At 38.3% G+C, this 19,174-nt stretch overlaps 1 protein-coding gene and 1 long non-coding RNA gene across 7 annotated transcripts; one reads left to right on the top strand and one right to left on the bottom strand.

The window, feature by feature from the left end:
- Nucleotides 1-1,384: 1,384 nt before the first annotated feature.
- On the top strand, nucleotides 1,385-15,781 carry shoc1 (shortage in chiasmata 1). 6 transcript variants are annotated; one of them, XM_026344272.1, is made up of 29 exons: nucleotides 1,460-1,491; nucleotides 1,879-1,954; nucleotides 2,075-2,255; nucleotides 2,379-2,517; nucleotides 2,713-2,803; nucleotides 2,903-3,084; nucleotides 3,832-3,994; nucleotides 4,111-4,216; nucleotides 4,286-4,427; nucleotides 4,515-4,643; nucleotides 4,856-4,973; nucleotides 5,166-5,260; nucleotides 5,481-5,729; nucleotides 6,159-6,662; nucleotides 7,257-7,472; nucleotides 7,778-7,966; nucleotides 8,069-8,161; nucleotides 8,666-8,847; nucleotides 9,003-9,072; nucleotides 9,231-9,300; nucleotides 9,647-9,822; nucleotides 9,934-10,036; nucleotides 10,811-10,922; nucleotides 11,537-11,658; nucleotides 11,738-11,825; nucleotides 12,519-12,650; nucleotides 12,817-12,966; nucleotides 14,147-14,912; nucleotides 15,268-15,781. In XM_026344272.1, exons 4-29 carry the CDS (start codon nucleotides 2,382-2,384, stop codon nucleotides 15,351-15,353), a joined length of 4,470 nt encoding a protein of 1,489 aa, XP_026200057.1. In that variant the 5' UTR covers nucleotides 1,460-1,491; nucleotides 1,879-1,954; nucleotides 2,075-2,255; nucleotides 2,379-2,381; the 3' UTR covers nucleotides 15,354-15,781. The 6 variants fall into 6 exon arrangements, with proteins under 6 accessions (XP_026200054.1, XP_026200053.1, XP_026200052.1 ...); XM_026344269.1 differs by lacking the exon at nucleotides 2,075-2,255 and having other exon boundaries at nucleotides 1,385-1,491; nucleotides 2,773-2,803; XM_026344268.1 differs by lacking the exon at nucleotides 2,075-2,255 and having other exon boundaries at nucleotides 1,385-1,491; nucleotides 4,515-4,625.
- Nucleotides 14,958-19,067, bottom strand: LOC113151341. Its single transcript, XR_003297712.1, has 4 exons — nucleotides 18,776-19,067; nucleotides 18,300-18,516; nucleotides 17,776-17,813; nucleotides 14,958-15,036 (listed from the first exon to the last, which is right to left on the bottom strand). It is a non-coding gene; the product is annotated as an uncharacterized LOC113151341 (long non-coding RNA).
- Nucleotides 19,068-19,174: the final 107 nt, after the last annotated feature.

Genomic DNA, 19,174 nt, shown 5'->3' with positions numbered 1-19,174 from the left:
TTGGTCTGCCTCGCAAGAAAAATCATTTTCTACAACGAGTAAAAGTATGAACCTTTTTATTTACTGTCTTCGCTCAGATGCTGTATCTATTTGTATTGTAAGCTTGAAGTATACTTGTGGTTTTTACTTTACTACAGTTTTTTTAAACAACCTATGAAACTTAATCATCTGTTTTAGAACGTACAGTGCTGTCATTTGGGAATTTCAGCCACTTGGACGTTTATTCCTGATCACTGAAGTGTTTTGACAGAGTGAGAAGTTTCACAGGTGGGTGTGTGTCTGTGTGGTACGGTTATACAGTAGGCAAGAAGACTTTATACAACACTGTGTACATACTGTGTATGTGCTGTATGTGTTTATTAGGTGTGAGGTTTTCTACATGGTCGAACATTCACCACAATGTATCACCCCACAAGTCAGACCATTGACAGCCAACTTAAAAGACAGGTTCAGGTGTTTTATTACTCTATTAAAAGATTATTTGCTAATATGTCCCAAAGACACATTTTCTGAAAATAAACACAAAGATAAGTCTGCGTGTCAGTGTGAATACAGCTTTTCACTCCTGTGTGAAAACCTTTACTATAAAACACACAGACTTAGACGTCACTGATGATGTCTAAGCCTTGAATTGCAGTCTTGTCAACATTGAATGATTTCCTTTTCATCACCCTAATGAGAAACTAGTAAAAATCTAAATATAGATGCTTCTCAATGATAGACTGATATTTGAATTTGAAAATAACCAGACTGTTAACTTCTCATGTTTTTTGATAAACTGAAAATGAACAGATGCTGACTGAACATGTTCACTGACTCTCAGTCTGCTCTGCACAGTACTTTGATAATGTAGTAAATAATGCCTCCTTGTGGTGAAATGTTTACAGTGCCCCTGCAGAAAACAACATTTGAAAATTAGTAAAGGGCTTACTTCTTGATTTATGTGTGAAATAATATCAACAGTAGAAGGACAGCTCAAAAAATGTGAAAAGGTTTTATTATATCGTTTATTATAGATTTACAATACATGTAAAGTAAAATGTTTTACGCCTATGTTTAAAATTTTATGATTACAGCTCATGAAAATCAAAAATCCATATCATACCAATGATGATAGCCTTTGAAACAATTCAGCTTATTCTAGTGTTGAATTTTTTTTTTATTGTTGTAATATTATGATTTCTCCAATATGCTGTAGAAAGGATCATATCATATGAAAATATAAACAACAATCGACATTGATTATTACAATAATGATGTCTTTTTATTTACACTAATTTGTTTTATATACTTTATAGTATAAAGTCGAAGACAATACAGTGTTTTATGTTTTTTACATTTAGGTTTTTACTGTTGCACATCAGCAACAGGTGGTTTGAGTTACAGCGCATGCGTGAATGGTGTCGACGCTCAGAAAATGAATCATCGGTTAATTTGTTAATTTATTCCGCGTTTTTGATGAAAACACTTTTATAAAATTGATTTCATGATGTAAGCTGAGCCCTAACCTGATTATTTAAGTTTTACTGCGGAATGTTTGGTGGTAAAGCTTTGGTAACATGAATATATTTTTAAGTTAAAGTTTTGAGAAACTAGTTAGCTAACGAACGTTTTAGCTTTGCTAGCTAGCTTACGTTGAAGAAATGGTAAACAGCTAAGCTAGCTAATCAAGCTAGCTAACGTTAACCTAAACTGTCCAGTAGCATATATATTCTATTTTGTATACGCTAAAGAAAAAGTTGTCTCTTTATGGTTATCGCTATGCATTTGTTAGTTACAGGTCATCAAGACAATAAAACGCCATTCTTTGAATTAAGTTATGCTAAAATATGTGTACATTAGCATATTATTACCTCTTATATTTTGTTTTGTTTACAGGTCTGAAAATGACAGCTGTTTTCCTCCTCAGATATTCTCTGCTATCAGATATAAAGCTCTTGACTATGTCTTTGAGGTAAGTTTGTGTCTTTTTAAATTTCAGACTACCTTATTAAAGCAAAATGCCAGCTACATTGAACGGAAATAATATTGAAACCTAGAATAATATGTGATTTCACGCTTTTTCTTTATCCAGGCAAGAACAGACAAATTCAGACTTTACTTGATGATCAAAAGGATAAAAGACCCACAGTACCTAGTAATATACAGAAACAAAGTACTGTTTAAAACCACAAATCTGGAGGAGTGGATTTCATGTTCATGCTTTATGCTGTCACATTTTCTGAAGATCACAATAATATAATTTTCAAATAAAGGTTTTCACAATTTTGAAAGTGGATTTAAAACAGTGTTGGAACTTTAACTAGGATGTGTAGCACAGTTTCCCGTCAGTTGAACCAATATAAGTAAAAAATTTAATTACATTATTTTCTTTTCAGACCATGACTAGTATGAAAGTAATGATGAACTTGTTGGCACTGCCAGTCCCTTACTTAACTGGTACCAGTGATACCAGTAATGTGTATCCTCACAGTGGCACATTGCCAGACATCACCTACAGGACACCATGGACCAGAGGTAAACAAGCAGCCTAACTAAATTTATAAACCACTATGGCAGTGGCAATTTTGATATGCAAGAGTTTATCTAAACTCAAATGTAAGCCCAAGGTATTATTGTGTAGTTCATTTTGTTGCTACTACATATTATTTTAGAAATGGGCATAAAAATGCAAGGATTTGTTTTTGTAACAATTTTTTATGCACTTGGCAGAAAAAGTGATCTCTTCCTGCAAACTCCTAATCAGTGGTTCTGTGCTTGGTGACTTTGTAGGAAAAGAACAACCATTTCATTTACCAGAAAGGTGCCATTACCTTCAAACACAATAAGATTCTTGCACTTTTTAATTTAAAGGTTTAGTAGTTCAGAATGAATAACTGATTATAAAAAGTTGTTCTTCCAGGTTTAATGTGATTGTTAGTGAGGTGAAAGGTGATGTAGACGTGATACCCAGCTCAAATCCTGACTCACAAGACCAGACTGAGTTTGTTTGGCTTTTGAAAGAATCGCAGATGAATGATGTTTGTCAGGAATCATTTTCCAAGAGGATGACTATTCAGATGGAACCTGCAGATGAGAACAAAGGTAACTCAGCACCTGAAGAATATCTGTCTAAATTATTTCATTTGAAAAGTCTTAAAAGCACCAAAATATAGCATTAAAAACTCTTTCAGTATTTTTACTTGCTTTTTGTAGACCGCAACATTATTTGCAAACTTGTCTGTAGCTGGGAATCTCATTGACTCGTAATGGACAAGTGTCACTTTTTCAATGTCTTTGTTTTGGTTTTGTTGATTTGTTGCTGTTTTAGGGTCTTTGTGGTTTGCTTTTAATTCTTCTTGACCCCGTTGTGCCTCTTTTTGTAGTCATTTTGATTCTAATGTGGCCATTTTGTTGTTGATTTGATGGTTTTTCTGTAGGTCGTTGTGGTCTTTTTGGTCTCTGTGCGGCCAGTTTGAGTTTCTTTGTGGTCTGTTAAATTCTTCTTATGTCCATTTTGCATCCCTTTATGATTATTTTAAGTCTCTTTGTGTTTGCTTTGACTCTGACATTTTTACTTTTTGTCAGTTTTGAGTCTATTTTTGTTTATTTGTTTGTCTTTGTACCACTATGTGTTTTATTTAAGTCTCTTGCTGGTTGTTTTAATTCTTTATGTAGTTTTTCAAATATATAGTTGTCTCAATGTTAATTTAACTGCAGATCTGTTAAATTTGCCTGATGCCCTGCAGATAAAATCTGCAAAAACCCTGCATAGGGTATATTAGAAGAATAAGTGTTTGGAATGTGCCACTGACTGAGTCTTTCTCATTTAAAAACATGTATCTTTCAAAGATCTCCTGCTTCCAGAAGAGCTAACGTTTGTTGATTACCTGCCACAATTTAAGAGACATTTACCAAAGCTGACAGCCAAACTGTCCAGGCTGAGGACTCTTCCTGTGGCCGACCCTCTACTGAGCTCAACAGGAGGCACACTCTCTGAGGACACTGTATTCAGGTTTGTGCTACATGTTTGTGCTAAAGTCTGTTGTTCAGTTATGTTTCACAGGTTGTTGCATGTTGCATGAGTTAGTCACTATAATATTACAACCTGTTGTGTTAAATATTTTTCAGACACTGTATGTCATATGAAAAACATCCTAATGTGAACACCAGTGACTCTCAGACGTGTGTAAATATTCATGAGGAGTTTGTGAAAGAGTCACTTTTGAAAGGAGAGGTAATTTAAAAAAAAGGATTTTTGTTGTTTGTATAAATAACTTCATTGCTGATTATGTTTTCTTTGTAGTCTTTACTGTTGCCTGTTGTACTGGACACTTTAAAAGTGACCACAGAACACGGCATCGCCTTCTCGAGCATTTGTGGTCATTTAAATGTTGCTGCTGAACTGCTGGATGAGCAGCTTTTAGTCCTGGATGTGCTCTATCAAGGTGAAGGCAAAATGTTTTTAGATGAAGTGTAAACACTAACAACATTAAATAAAAATAATTTATATTATATAATTGCATTTCTTTCAGCTTCTCTTCAAGATGCATCCACATCAGTGGACATTTCACAGTATGATGTACCAGGGAAGATCAGTAAGGAAAATAAGATGAACACAGGCCTGGTAGAGTCACAGTTGGCAGGTACAACATACACAAAAGGTATCAAAATATATTAGATTTTGTGTTCACTGTGTACAAAGTTTATTTTTATTGAAACTTAAATATAAACTGCTTCATAAAAGTGCATGGTATTTGTGCTAATTACTTGTTTTAGATTTGGTGTTTAAAAAAACTGTAGCAGTCACAGTTTCCCTATATGAATATTAGTTTGTTTTCTTTGTTTCTATGCTAAAATTGTATGTTTCTGTGAGGATGTTTGGTGCCTGAGCTGGATTTGATTCTGACCCAGACTCCCAAGAACAGTCCAACCAAACTATGTCTGTCTACATCTGGACTGCAGCAGGAAGAGCTGTCTCCATTCGTCAGACGGTGAGTGATGATATCAGGTCAGGTTGGTCCAGTTAGAGGTTTACCCCAAAGACTCTCTACAAGTCTCTACAAATTTAAATGACAGATTTTCCTTTAAAGCTCCAGGACAGGATACTGACAGATTGGATTACTGGTAGTTCTTGTTACACATACTTAAGAAGGTCACTTGTGACATTAATTGTTGTTATGTAGATCTTTGGTGTCAGCGCGAAGTCAGACAAACATGGAGAAGGCCCTTTGGATGGCAGAGAAGCATCCAGCCTTTGTGGTTGGCTTTCTGTTGGCAGGTAAAGACAAGGTTTAATGTCACAGTTTTGTTTTTAAGGGGACACTTCACCGGTTTTACATCAGATCATCAATAACAGTCCTGCAATAAATCTTCCCTTTATGAAGGCAATAAGGTTGAGTGTTTGTTGAAACTTAAACAGATGCACCCTGTGCTGCTGTTGAGCTGTATAGTTTTGTATAGACCTTTGTAGAATATTAAATATCTGCTGTATTTTCCAGAGCCACAGATATTTGAACCCGCTGTTGACTTCCAACCTCTGTCTGAAGCCTTGGAAATCCTCAAGTTAGAGAAACAAAGGTTTGTCAGTGTTAATGATGAGTTGCAGTTACAGTTGACGATGGAAGCCCCACAGATGTATTTGTGCAGCAACTGTGAGTTCACAGAAAGCATGAGGTCCGAATTTCTGTCTACTGAGGAGGAGGAGAAAGTGGAAGATTTTGAAAAACTGTCACCTGACCATATTGAATGTGAGTGTTGTTGACTTTACACTTGCTTAATTGCATTTTATTAGAGAATGAAATGGAAATGCATTCAGAAACATATCTATGTACATACTGTCCCAAATGTATCTCATGTCCCACCAGTATGGTACATGGGTAAAGGGACCTTATACTGTTATACAGTACTGGAAATCATGAAATTTATACTTTCACTTCCAGTACTCCATGTGAAATAGATGATCAGATTAGATTATAGTGTGGTATGATCTTGCTGCAGACATTTGCATGTTAATGAGGAAAAACAGGTGACACTATCAGTGGATAAAACATAGATAAGTTTTAAAAATGTAATGCTTTGTCAATTTCTTGAGCAACATGTCAAAAACATACATGTTGCACTATACGGATTTCCTAATTACCAATCTTTGTACTTTTCCACATCTCCTCTGGTTTCAGTTGCAGTCACATCCGCCTTGATGAGTCCCACTAACACAACACAGTTACCTCACCTAAAGAAATCTGAATGTGTTGCTCTTCAAGCTAAAGTTACTGCAGTCCACACTCTTCTCCAAAAAGAAATGGTTGCTGAGGTGTCGCAGAACAGTTTCCTGATGCACAGTGAAGATGTCAAACCTGCTGCGTGCACCGACACCACAGACAAAGTTGCACACGGGTTGTTTCCAGAAGTTGAAGTCGTGTCTTCTACTTGTAGCAACATCAACACGGGTAGAGCCGACTGTAAAACAAAGCAGAACGGTCACATCCCCGAGCCTGCTGTTTCATACAGACAGAGTGACCAAAGTGTACTAGTTATGAGACGCCCTCCAGAGAAGGAGTTTGACCCTCTGTCTACCTTCATGATCCTGAGATCCCAGCAGAAGACTCCAGTTACTGAAAGACCTCAGAGTGCAGCCAGTACCCCAGGTTCAGAATGTGGTGCTGCTCTGCTGGTGGAAAAAGGTGAACACAGATTATGTTTTTATTAGCTGTTGCTCCTCATTGGTGCTCTCGGCTTAGTTAGCTGAGGTTCAATAGATTCCCATTCTTAAAAAAAAAAAAAGTTTATTTCATGATTTATCCCATAAGAACCTCCTACTGGAAGGAAAATTATGTGGGAAATGAAACAAACGAAACCCAACGACACCCAATCAAAGAGTATACTACACCCTAATGTTTAATATTTATTAGTGTTTTTAGTATAGGTAAAACAGAACTATATAACTCATGCAATAAGTTCTTATACTGATATTTACACGTAGGGTTAAAATTACTTTGTGTAACACTTTGGCACCATCTGGTGGTCGTTTAAAAATGTGTCCACCAGCTCTGGGCACTCGCTTGAGTGAAATCCAAGACACAAATTGCACCATTTCTTGAGAATGTCTTATTTTTTCTACAGCATCTCTAGTTGTTGTTTTCAGATGTTAAAATTAAACTAGTTTCAAGTTAAGTCCACATATTTAAAAACGCTGGGCTTCAATTCTATGATACTTCGCCTTGATACCTCCCCTATTGTAGTCATGGTTTAATGACAATAATCTTAATAATTTTCAGCACCAAATCCAGACCAACAGACACCACCAACTCCTACAGAGCAGATGCTAAAACCAGACAGCAGAGCTACATATCCGAGTGGTGCTTTGTCAGGAAATGCTACCAGAGGGCAGAAAGCAGCTGAGCAGTTGATGGGTCAGCTCATGAGTAAAACTCTCTGTCAGTCAGATCCTCAAAAGAGGCAGGACAGCAGAGTAGTACAGATCCAAGCTACAGGTACACCTCCAGTGGAATCGTACAATATAAAGGCTGTTTTGTGATCTGTATGTGGGCCTTTACAGTTACAGACTTTCACTCATGAATACTTACAGTTCTGCACTCTGATCCATTACATTGGAATTATCTCTAAAGTATGAAATACTTTGGATTCTTGTGTACATCATGCTGCTAATACTTCATAGTAATGTTTCACTTTAACAAAAATTAAATGCAGAGCTTCTAATATATACTCTCTTCTTAAAGACGTTTCAGATGGCGTTTTTAAGTTTGTTTTAATCGTCTGTGCTCTCACTCTCCTGCAGACAGCCAGCAGCGTGCCTACTGTGAGCTGCTGGCTTTCGCTCAGCAGTGTTTGAGCTCAGCTCGACAGCTCGGGCTCCAGCTTCCGGTGTGGGGGGACTTCAGCTGCCTGGCCCCGGACCAAACACACTTCCTTCTGAAACAGCAGGAGAAGGCGCTTTGCAGGACACAGAGTGCAGAGCTGGTCAGAAGTATGAAGTGTCTTATTTATAATGCATACATGTATTTGTATAAATTATTAATGCAGTAAATGTACCTTTGGAAAATTCACATTTTTGCTTTGTTGTGTGCAGATCAGGAACTGCTTTTCAACTGGGCAGCTCTGATCCATGTGTTGGTGACATTCAAGGAGCTGCTGCTGAAGTGCGACCTCAGTACTGCACTGGGTCAGTTTCAACTTGAAATCTGGTCTCTTCTCTAATTTTAAATCTTCACTAAGACAATACAGTTCTGTGTTTGACACTCACAACTCAGTAGAATGGCCTTTAACTGAATTGTTTGATCACATTCGATCAATTGAATACACAGTGGTCACTACATTTTGTATTGCTGGAAAAAATACTTGCCTTTCTTTTTCCAGTTCAAACAAAAACACAAATGTAATAATGTAGGACTCCATCACTGATAAGAGAATTAACGTTTTAGTTGTGATCTATCAGTTTCCCGGCATTTATAATGTGAACAGACCACATTAAATACTATTATCAATAATAAGTAATTGTTATATACATCAAGAAAATGTGATATATATAATTGTCTTGAGTTGTTTTCCATCATATGCCTGTGAAACACGTATTAAATTACTCTCTGGGTTAAATTTATCGTGCTTTGACTCCGTCAACGTGTTATTGCCACATTTATGTTGTTCTCCTTAAATGTATGTACTGCAGAGTACCTGATGAAGGCAGCTCAGTCGTGCGAAGAGCAGAGTCTGGTGCAGCTGGTGAAGAGGCTGAAGATCATCCTCTTCCTCAGTCACAAAAACCAGGAGTTCAATCTAAAACTGCAAGAGCTGCAGCAGCTGCTGTCTGCGTGGCTGCACAGCAGGAAAGGACAGAACAGCACAGAGAAAGTGGGTCTTTACAACATGAGGCATATTTTGTTTGGTTCAGTAACATTTCAAACGTGTTATAGTTACAGTTAATCGGGATCATGATCTTAAATCAGTAAGTATATCTTTCTACAGATCGATGATGATGATGAATCCTATTAATTTTCTTTCTGTAGATTCTGGTTATATCGTCAGTTGACTCTGACGACAAATCGATAATCATCAACAGCTTGAGCCAAGTGACTGGTGAGTGACTATTGATACATTCCTGTCACTGTAATCAACCTCAGTTTATTGTACATTGTTCTGTGATAAGAAACAAGAACAAACTAACGGTCCTCTCCAGTAGCTTGCTGAACTGCCTGTGACAACTTAAAAACGTATGATAATGTTTCCTGTTGCAGGTGCAGCTGTAACTGCTGTTTGTCCCGATGAGAACGAAACCAAGTTGAACGGTGCCCGTGTGGTCAGCAGGTGGGTTTGTCAGTCTTATATTTATCACAGGTTTTAGTAGTGGAATCACTACTTGGGTTCATTTATACACGTTTTAGCAGTGGTGGGGGTTAAATAAAGTACATTTGCTGACGTACAGCCCAAAAATACACATTTAGGTACTTCTCCTTTTTATGCTATTTTCTATTTGTACTCGATTACATTGCAGAATGAAGAGTTCACTTATTACTCGATTACACCCTAACTCTAGGAGAAAGTAGCAGAGTCCTGAATGAAGTGAAGTGAATTGTTTCTCTGTGTTAAAGGAAATATTTCAAGCTGCTGTGTTTAACAGTCTTGTTTTCACACTCCCATCCTGTTCCGCCAGTGTGTGCGACAATGTGTGTACGTTGGTGTACGAGCAGCACATAGGTCCCGACTTCCCCTGGAGCTGTTTCTCTCTGGTGGTCGAGTACGACCATCCAGGCCAGTCTCCGTGGGCGTCACTGTGCAGAGAGAGGAGTATCAGCCACCTCACCTTCAGCACCGTCTTACAGGACACTGGTTGCCGTCATCAGATACATCTTGTTCACACTATTGTGCAGTTTTGTCTGATTAACTAATCATTTTAGTATTTTAGAATTTTCTGTGTGTTGTTTATATTTTTTCTAAAAGAGGAGAAGTCATCTTGGTGCCTGGAGGACAATGTCCCGTATGTGTTGTTTGTGACAGAGGGGCTTCTTAACTGTCCACTGCTGCTACAGACACTCGAGTCAGGGTAAAGTTTCCCATTCACCTAGTCGAGTTTCATCACAGTATATTCATCTGGCAAAAGGAAAATTTATGCCCTTCCAGTTATGTGTGCTGTTACATTTTTTCAGTGTGGGTCCACATGGACATCCCTGACGCTGTTTTACTGAGAGGTTACACATGCTGTTTTTTTTATTTCACCTTATTCAGCAAAATACAACAATGGTGCATTACTTCTTGTTATATTGGAGGCCATCATTGTTTTTTTCACATGAAAGTGAAAGTACTTAGAACTGTATGCATGTGGATACAGTTTTTATTTTTTAGTTATTTGCTATATCCTATATTGTAGCTGCAGCTTGTTTGTGCTTGTGCTTGTTTGTTAGCATAGATTACTTCCAAGCAAAACCAAGGTCATCGGGGTTACATTCCCAGCCAGTGCAGATGTTTTAAACAGTTTCCCTCCAGGATTAATTAAGTTTTTAAATCTTGAATCTTCAGTAAGTAAAAACTATGTAGATGTGTTCATGGGGTCCAGTCTTCGAGGATTCAGTGACTGCAAAGGATTTTCACTGAAGCATTAAAAACAAACTTTAAGTTGTAAAAATGCTACTCATTAAAGTTTACAGGTGTATCCCTCGCCACATAATTTTGTTCTGAGGGAATTCTTCTCCCCAAACGGTTACTGGTCAGGTTTTTAAGTAATTACTTTAATAATAAGGTTTTAAATAGTTTCTGTTTCTATGCTGTGGTATCATTTAAAAGCCTTCTGAAACATGTCTGTGTGTTTGTTGTGCTACAGGCTTAATGTAACAGTGCTGGAGAGGAGCCACTGTACGTCCTTACAGATGCTCGGAGGAACCCATCACTATGCTGTAATCACAGTGGATGAAAGCACCGCCATCATCATTCAGGTACCAGGAGACAGAGACACCTGCTGCATCCTTCAAAGGAAACACACACACACACACACACACACACACACGCTAAACAATAAAATCAAATACTATAAATTCTCTGCCACAGATGGCCGCTGAGTTTACAAAACAGGGCTCGAAACATGTATCCACCACTTGTAATGTGAGGATGAGCCTTGACATGTGCAGAAACTCTGACACATAACAGATTGGAAACTGGAGAAATTGGCAGCACAGATGGTGAAGTTGTGAACTGAAACCACATTTTATTTTACTACATATTAAACAAACTATACATTATATACACAATGTGATGAAGTCCATTTGTGTTACAGTACATTGTATTTGTTTAGAGATTGTTCCATATAACTGTGAAAATGAGAGAAACACACTGTATATGCTTGAATTTGTGTTGTTTAAAGTATTACGTGTGACAGTTATTAGTACAGTGCAATATTACAAATTTACCTCAAGAGTCTTTACAACCTTCATAACATAGTGTCCTTCGATACAGTAGATCTTGTGTACACAGAATAGAGCTACAAAGTGGGATTACAGTTTTACATAATTATAGATGGATTGTAAACGTGTGTGTGTGTGTGTGTGTTTAGGAGGAGGTTGAACTGTGTCAGGAGCGAGCCAGTGAGAGACTGGTGATGAGGCTGACCACTCTCTCTCTTCAGTACAGCTGCTGTTGGCTCATCCTGTACTGTCCTGACAGCCATGGAGGAGGGTTAGTGTCCACACACACACACACACAGAAACACATTGTACACAAAGACTCACTGTCATTTATTCTCATGTGATGATAGATTTTCCAGTGAAACCTTCAGCAACTTGGTGCTGGTTTATTCGTCTCTGGTGCTGTTTGGGATGAAGTCTGAGGATCTAGATGTCAAGGTAGAAAACAAACATGATTTTCCTGCTGCTAACTGCACTTTGTCCCAATTAACCAATATTTCACTCTAAAACTTTTTTTTTTAATAATCAAAGTCTAAAAACTGATAAGTCAGTTATATAAAGAGTTTCAGATTCATCTTCTGTCTATTAACTGACTGTTGCAACAATATTACATATGTACAATTTTCTGGTGTGCCAAACAGAAACCTGTGGTGGAAAAAGAATGGATGTTGTTCTTAACCTAACAATACTACAGTGTTGTTGTTTCCGTGTTAAGTAAACATCTGCATTTATATAATTTTACCTTGGGTAAAAAAGTATCAACATAGGTACAAATTTTGCAGGATGGCTTATTTCCGATTATTTTATTAGTGGATTACAGATTTTGATGTCACTTCAGTGTTTCAGCTGCAAAAGGTGGCAGTAATGTATTTATCCACAAGGTATCCACTTGTCTTTGTCTGCAATAATAAATTATAATTTAAATTATAATATTTTTGCTTATATTATCTATTGTCTAAATATGCAAAGTAACCACAGTGATAAAATAAAAAGCACAATACTGACCTCTGGATTCTAAGCTAGCCTAGCAGAAGTATAAAGTAGAAGAATATGTACATGTTTAGGTACAATACTTTTACATTAATTTCTAGTTCTGATAGAAACCATCTAGTTTCCTACTCTGTCTTTCAGGTGCTGATGGTGTCAAACGTGTTAGAAATAGCTGAGTGGATCAGCCAGATCTGCTTCCACAGCCTGATGTCCAGTGACAGGGACCCTGTGAGCTACCTGAACAGAGACTGGCTGACTGTGATGCCTTCACAGGTGAATACAACACAACATCACAGAGCCAAAGGTCTTCACAGAAAAAGCCAAGAAGAGGCACAGGAATTACTGTGTACAGTTGTCATTTCTAGCAGTCATCAACTGTGTACAGTTGTCTTTTGTCTTTGTAAGTTTGTGTGCTCACACATTTTTCCTCTGCCTCCAGGAGGAAAAGTGTTTGTTGCAGTTCCCGTGTGTTAACCCTCTGGTTGCTCAGCTCATGCTGAGGAGAGCGTCGTCCTTCCAGTGGCTCCTGGGGGCCTCTCTGTCTCAGCTAAAGCAACTGCTCCCCGAGGTGCCACATAAAGTCCTTAAGGTGATCTTAAACATAAACATTTTTTGATGCTGTTCCTTTAATGGACAGAGTATGTTTTAGTAGAAGAGGTGGATTCTCCAGCGTACAGGTAGGCAACAACTGGAGGAGGGCAGCCTGTCCTCTGTTATTGTTCTTATTCCTCCAGGTTGGTTCTTCTGTTTAGGTGAATTCCTGAGTCATGATTTTAATGTTCGGAATTTGTTCCTTGCTCTTGGTGCATGGGAATAATTGTGCCTGTTCAACAAACGTTGTCCAAGACTGCTCTGTGTAGATGTGAATTCAAGTTGTGGCTCTTCTTAGTGGAGCCCAAGACAATAAGAGCACAGCCGGACAACACTGTCTTACAATCCAATATAGGAGACAAAGCATGTTTCTATGGACAAAATAGAAAAACACATTAGTATAGAAAATATATAAGTACATAATCCATCACTGAAGGTACAGTTAAAGTTAAAGCTATTAAGTGATTTTATTTTGAATTAGCAAACTGCAAATAAAACATAACAAAAGCAGTCAAATACAGTGCAGTACAATTACAGTATTTATCTCTCAATTATAAAAGTATAAAGTAGAATATAATTAATCATTTAAAAATGTATTATTGCAACTTTTGAATTAAATTTAGCAGCAGCACAAGAACCAAAATCAGTCCATTCCAGTGAGCCCATCAGGTGTCAGCTGTTCCTAAATTAAAGTCAAGAAAAATGGTAAAAAAATAGCCAGTTAGAAATAATTCTCTGATTGGATAGAGGGGCAAGCCTCAAGATCTACACCGCTACCTGGCTTTGGCTGCACCTCATATCTACAATAAAAAGATTAGAAAAATGTAACATACTGTAGCTTTAGGTGTAATTACATTCAAACTAATTTAACTTTACACCACTGCCTTTAACCAAGTTGTTTAGCCTGATTATTTAATCAGGGGATTCTGTCATGTAACATTTTCTATAAGAAAAGAATTGTGTGACTTCTCCTTCCGCTTCTCTAGACATGCATGATTGGAGAATGGATATGGCATGTTCCCATTTGACATCAGGCCTCAATTACTGTGTCAAAGTTGCACAAAAACACATCCTAGTTTTCTTTGCAGTGTGAATAATAAACCCAATTTATTACCTTACAATAGTCTTTGAAGTGGCACTTCTGCATTTAAGATTCCGCCTTCTCTTTCTGGTTGTAGATGTTCAGCGACATCACCTCACTCTACACACAGTCTGCAGACCTCAACCAGATGAACTCTCAGACGATCATCACAGAGACAAACCTGTGGACCAGAGCTGCTGAATGTGGGCATGCGGCCTCTCTTCATTCACAGCACTTCACCAGCCCACAACCACAACCAGACCTGCTGTGTAGCGAGCACAACACCAGCTTCCTGTTTGGAGCAGAGAACACAGAGAGAAGCTTCTGTGGCCCAGACTCCACAGTAAAAGGTGGAAATTTCAGACTTGACCTTAGCTGCTACTTTAACAGCCCAGATGTTTACCTGCAGAGGAGCTGGGCCAGCAGTCAGACAGAGGAGGACACCAGCAAAAAGGAGGTGGAGTTTCATGGTTGGAGAAGTAGAGCTGGAGCTGTGGGGAGAGTTGTTGAGAGGATTAATGATGAGTGGACATTTAGAGCTCCAACAAACCTGAGTGACTTCACCAAGTACCTACACACAACTGGTGACAGCCCATTCAAACTGGACCCCAGCTTTAGCTACAGTCCCACCCTGCAGCCAGCCAACAGTCAGATGTCCACATTCTCCACAGTCTACAGTGACCTCCACCGTGCTGAGAGTATGAGTCCTCATACAGAGGCCATGCTATGGGGACGAGGTCAGGGTGGCAATGACTGCTTCTCCAGTGGAGCGATGACAGCAGATTCTTCAAACTATGGTTCTAAATGCTGCATAGGACAGGAGAGGAAGAGGAGTGAAGAGGCTGCAGGTTTGGTTAGAACAGGTAAGTGACAGTGGCTGTACAGTGGTCTCCAAACATTATACAAACCTAAATAAAAGGTTAATCCATGGTGGAGATATTAATCTTTGGGGTTGTGTGGCAGCCAGTAGCACAGGAAACACATGTACTGTAGTAACACAAGTGAAGAAATAAATTACAAACTTAACTTTTTGTTATTTAATTCAAGTGAGACTTTGATGCTATATTTATTACAGGACAACACAGCTTCTCTCATGGAACATAGAGGAATTACTGTATAAACTGGAGAAGTGAAAATCAGACAGGAAGGCTTGTTGCTCTCTGTCGCTGAGGTAAATAACGGTTCATTTCTATTCAAACACTTCTGTCTGTTTTGCAGTGTTAACGCCACTGAAAAGAGGGAGGCTGAGCTACGAGAAGGTGCCCGGCAGAAGTGATGGGCAGACGAGGCTTAAATTATTTTAGGCAAGTATACGTTGTTCCTGCTGCCTGTTTGTAAACTTTAGACAGATACACCTTTGTAGTTTTGTTACAACATAGTTATTAATTCTATATTTCAAGTTGTAGCTTCTCTGTTCTAATTCAGATTGAAATTGAGATGTGGTGAGGGGAAAAAAAAAAACTGAATTAAATTAAAAAATACAAATAATTTTTTATGAAGTATCTTATTTATTACTTCTTTTAAGGCTACCTTTGTATTTTACAGCATGTATGTATTTGTCATGTAAATCAGACCCAATACTTGATCATTTAATTTGTCCTGTAAAGCTGCTCTATGAACAGACAAATGTTAATAACAGTTGTAATTTTATAGTTTATTCATATGAAATGTTGTAGTTGTTATATACTGCACATTAACACTTAAAATAAATGATATCTACTTCAAGCTACATTATAACATGTTACAAAACAAGTTATGTTTATGTCCTGTTTAGTAAATTACATTTAGTTTAGGTTTGTTACTAATATCCTTAGAAATAAAATGTTATTAAACATCAAAATTACATTTGTGCTTGTTTTGCTTTTGTTTTCCTCTGTACTGAGCATGCTCAGTAGTAAAAACTAAATTGTGATTAATGGTTGGAGGAGTGCGATCGAGGGTCTTTCCCAGCAAAACTGATAAAGTCTCTCATTTTAGCAGCTCCAATAGTGGGGCTATTTTTTTTCCTCCCATTTAGTGAAGCAATCCCCTTATCGTGGTCTCTCAGCATGTGGAGAGAGTGCTTATCTTCACGAGCCAGCAGAGTGAAGCCTGCTCCCTCAGGAATGATCCCCAGACAAAGACGACCCCCAGGGACATCAACTCCGAGCCTCTCTGCCTCTGGACAGCCGCGTCCAGCACTGGCTAGCCACCATCAATAACCCTGCTTCTTCTTCTTTTCTTCCTCCTCTTTTTTTTATTTTTTTTAAATACATGTGTTTGTCTCTCTGGCTTCTGCCGTCTAACAAGCAGTGGACAAAGACACAGAAAGTGTTTTGTTTCTTTAATGGCACAGGAACAAAAGCAGTGGGCAGGATGGCCGGAGGAGTCCCCATATGTGTAAAGGTTGGGTAAACAGCAGAGTAATGGTGCAGTAATTGTCCCAGTTTGTTACCTCAGCTCTGGACTCAATGGGACAGGACAGATATGGTGGGAATTAACAGGCTGTTTAAACCAAAGCTGAGCCTTAGATTTGGATCCAGCTACAGCTGTAAAGGTCACACGACTGTTATCTTTTATCACAGGCAGCAGTTAACGGTGTCACCTGTGTGTTTCCTGTGACATCTTTTTAGTTAAATACTAATTTTTAGATAACTGAAATAGTGGAATGGAAAGTGTCAACATTACCATTAACACTGTGGACACATTTATTAGATGGTTTATAAAACTAAGAAGATGATGTGGATATTATGAGATTAATATACATTATATCTTCTCCTGTACAGACATTTGTTAATTTTAGATCATTACAGTTGTCATCATATTGTTACTTATGGGCGTCCACAGGAGGAACAGTAGTTAAAGATGATCAGCAGCTTAATTAGAAATGAAAACAATTATTTGTTGCCGCCCTGCTAAGTATTTAATTAACTGATAATGAATATTACCGTCTTTTTATTATTATTATCTCCAGTATAGCTGGTTCATCATCATCATTTTTTACTGCTGACCCTGCAGATTTAATAATACAGTAAGGAGCACTGACAGTTATTGATGGTATAACAGCGTTAGGTTCAACTCGGGGTCAGATCTCCTCTGTGTTTTTCAGCAGAACAACGATATAGGTTTAGAACTATAGTACAGACACAGCACTGTTGTAATGCTGTATTATTTGGTATTTTACTGCACTGAAGAATAAAACTGACATATTAAACTTGTGGTCTTACTATTGTTTTGTAAATTTGTATATTATTTTAGATGTTAAATGGTTGTAGTTAATTATTAATTTACATGAGCATATGTTTTTTTCTACAATAAATTCATAAAACTGTGCGTAAACATGTTTGGATCAAACCTAAAACTTAGGCTTTTGACGTTGGATGAAATATTTTTGTTGACAAGTTACATTTGACCCACAAACCTCCATCTGTTTAGTTCTGGTCTGACACTGTAAGTGGATCTGGATTCAGTGTAACTGTATTTAAATGCTAAACTAACGTGCATGCTAAGTGCTAATACTAAACTTAAAGACGTATACTTTTAACTATGTTTACCATTACAGTTATTGAGGTTGACAGGAATGTCAAAGTACCAAAGCACTGGACAAATTAACATTTCACCTGATGAGAGATTTAAGAGACCACCACAGTTATTAGAATTCATTTTAAGGGCAACAGATTTCATAGCCAGCACTTAGTGGCTCTAAAGGAGAATCTCTGGGGACTAGACAAAAAGTTTAAAATCTACCTGATGTCGACGTCCCTGGCACAACTCCTGCATGGTGCCTAAAAAAACGTAAAGGAAAGGAAAAAGGTTTTTATTAGTCAAATTAGTTTGACAGAAACAAAATCCAACCTGGTCAGTAGTGAAACACAGATGTTCTTGTTTTTCTGTTCTTGGATTTTCTCCACACCACAGCTGAACGTCTGGAAACAATCTGTACTGTAGCATCAGATAAATACTGTAACAGCTGTAGTCAGTAACTAAACGTATGTAATATACACTATAGAACAATAAAAATGAATGAACCCTAATGTAACATACAGCAGTTATTTAATTAGTTATTCAGATCTTTGTTTGAGAGACTGTTTTTTGTCTCTGTCACACAGACTTGTATCAAACCTCTGCTCTTAAATTAATTTGAGTTATGTATTCCAGCTCGTCCTGCTCACTCTGCCTTCGCTCGTAACCTGAACGATAGACTACAGGTTCAGGCGTAATCGTCACCTGCCCCTGTGATGAAAGTCAAGGCGGTGCCCAAGTCTACAGACCTGCAGCAGAGGCTGGATGGAGCCAGAGAGCGGTGGCGCCTGGCCTGCAGGTGCAGCCTCTTGGACGTGCAGCAGGGCCCATGAATGGCCGATTCAGTAAACGGCCCCCATCGGGCCCGTTCTCCAGGCCGGGGGCTAATCCCAGCCCCTAATCGGATTATGTAAATTCCTACTCCACACAGAGACTTTTATGGAAGGCTGCGTCTTTGAATCAACACTTGAAGGGTGTAAAAAGAACAGTGACAATTGGTTAAACTAGACTTGTTTTTTTTATCTGAACGGAGGTTGAAAGTGGGAGGCAGCGGAGGGGGAGAGAGAGGGGTGAGGCGTGGCTGGGGAGAGGTGAGTCAGAACGCTGTGCTCTCCCTGTTTCCTCTGTAATTTATGTGTGGCCCCTTGGAATGGCTCAACAAGATTACCATAGTCATAACAAAACCCATATTGTTCGACTGTCAATCTGGATATGGTATTTTTACCTTTTGTGGCCCAATCAGGCTGAATTCAATAGCAGAGCAGCCAGTGATATCAAGGTCTTTTCCACAGTGGAGGGATGGTGGGTTGTCCATGCCTAATGTCAGAGAAACAGAAAGGAACAAGTGTCCACACCAGTAAGAGAAGGATCAGAGAGATGAACGTCTCAGTTTCACTTCAATGGGAATTTATTTGTCACCTTTAGGGCTAACCTTCAAGGATTAAATGAGCAATGAATCATAAAAGCTGCACAAATAGTCACTTAAAAGCCAGTTGAATCATAAAAGCTGCAAAAAAAAAAAAAAGAAAAAAGACCCACTCTCGTCAAATGTTGCACAAACACACCTATGAAAATGATTTAAAGTGAAGCTTTCTGGACGACGCGATCAGAGCACCTATGTTGG

The sequence above is a fragment of the Anabas testudineus genome, chromosome 9, assembly GCF_900324465.2.
Source record: "Anabas testudineus chromosome 9, fAnaTes1.2, whole genome shotgun sequence".
NCBI lineage: Eukaryota > Metazoa > Chordata > Actinopteri > Anabantiformes > Anabantidae > Anabas > Anabas testudineus.
This window is presented reverse-complemented; position numbering and strand designations above follow the sequence as displayed.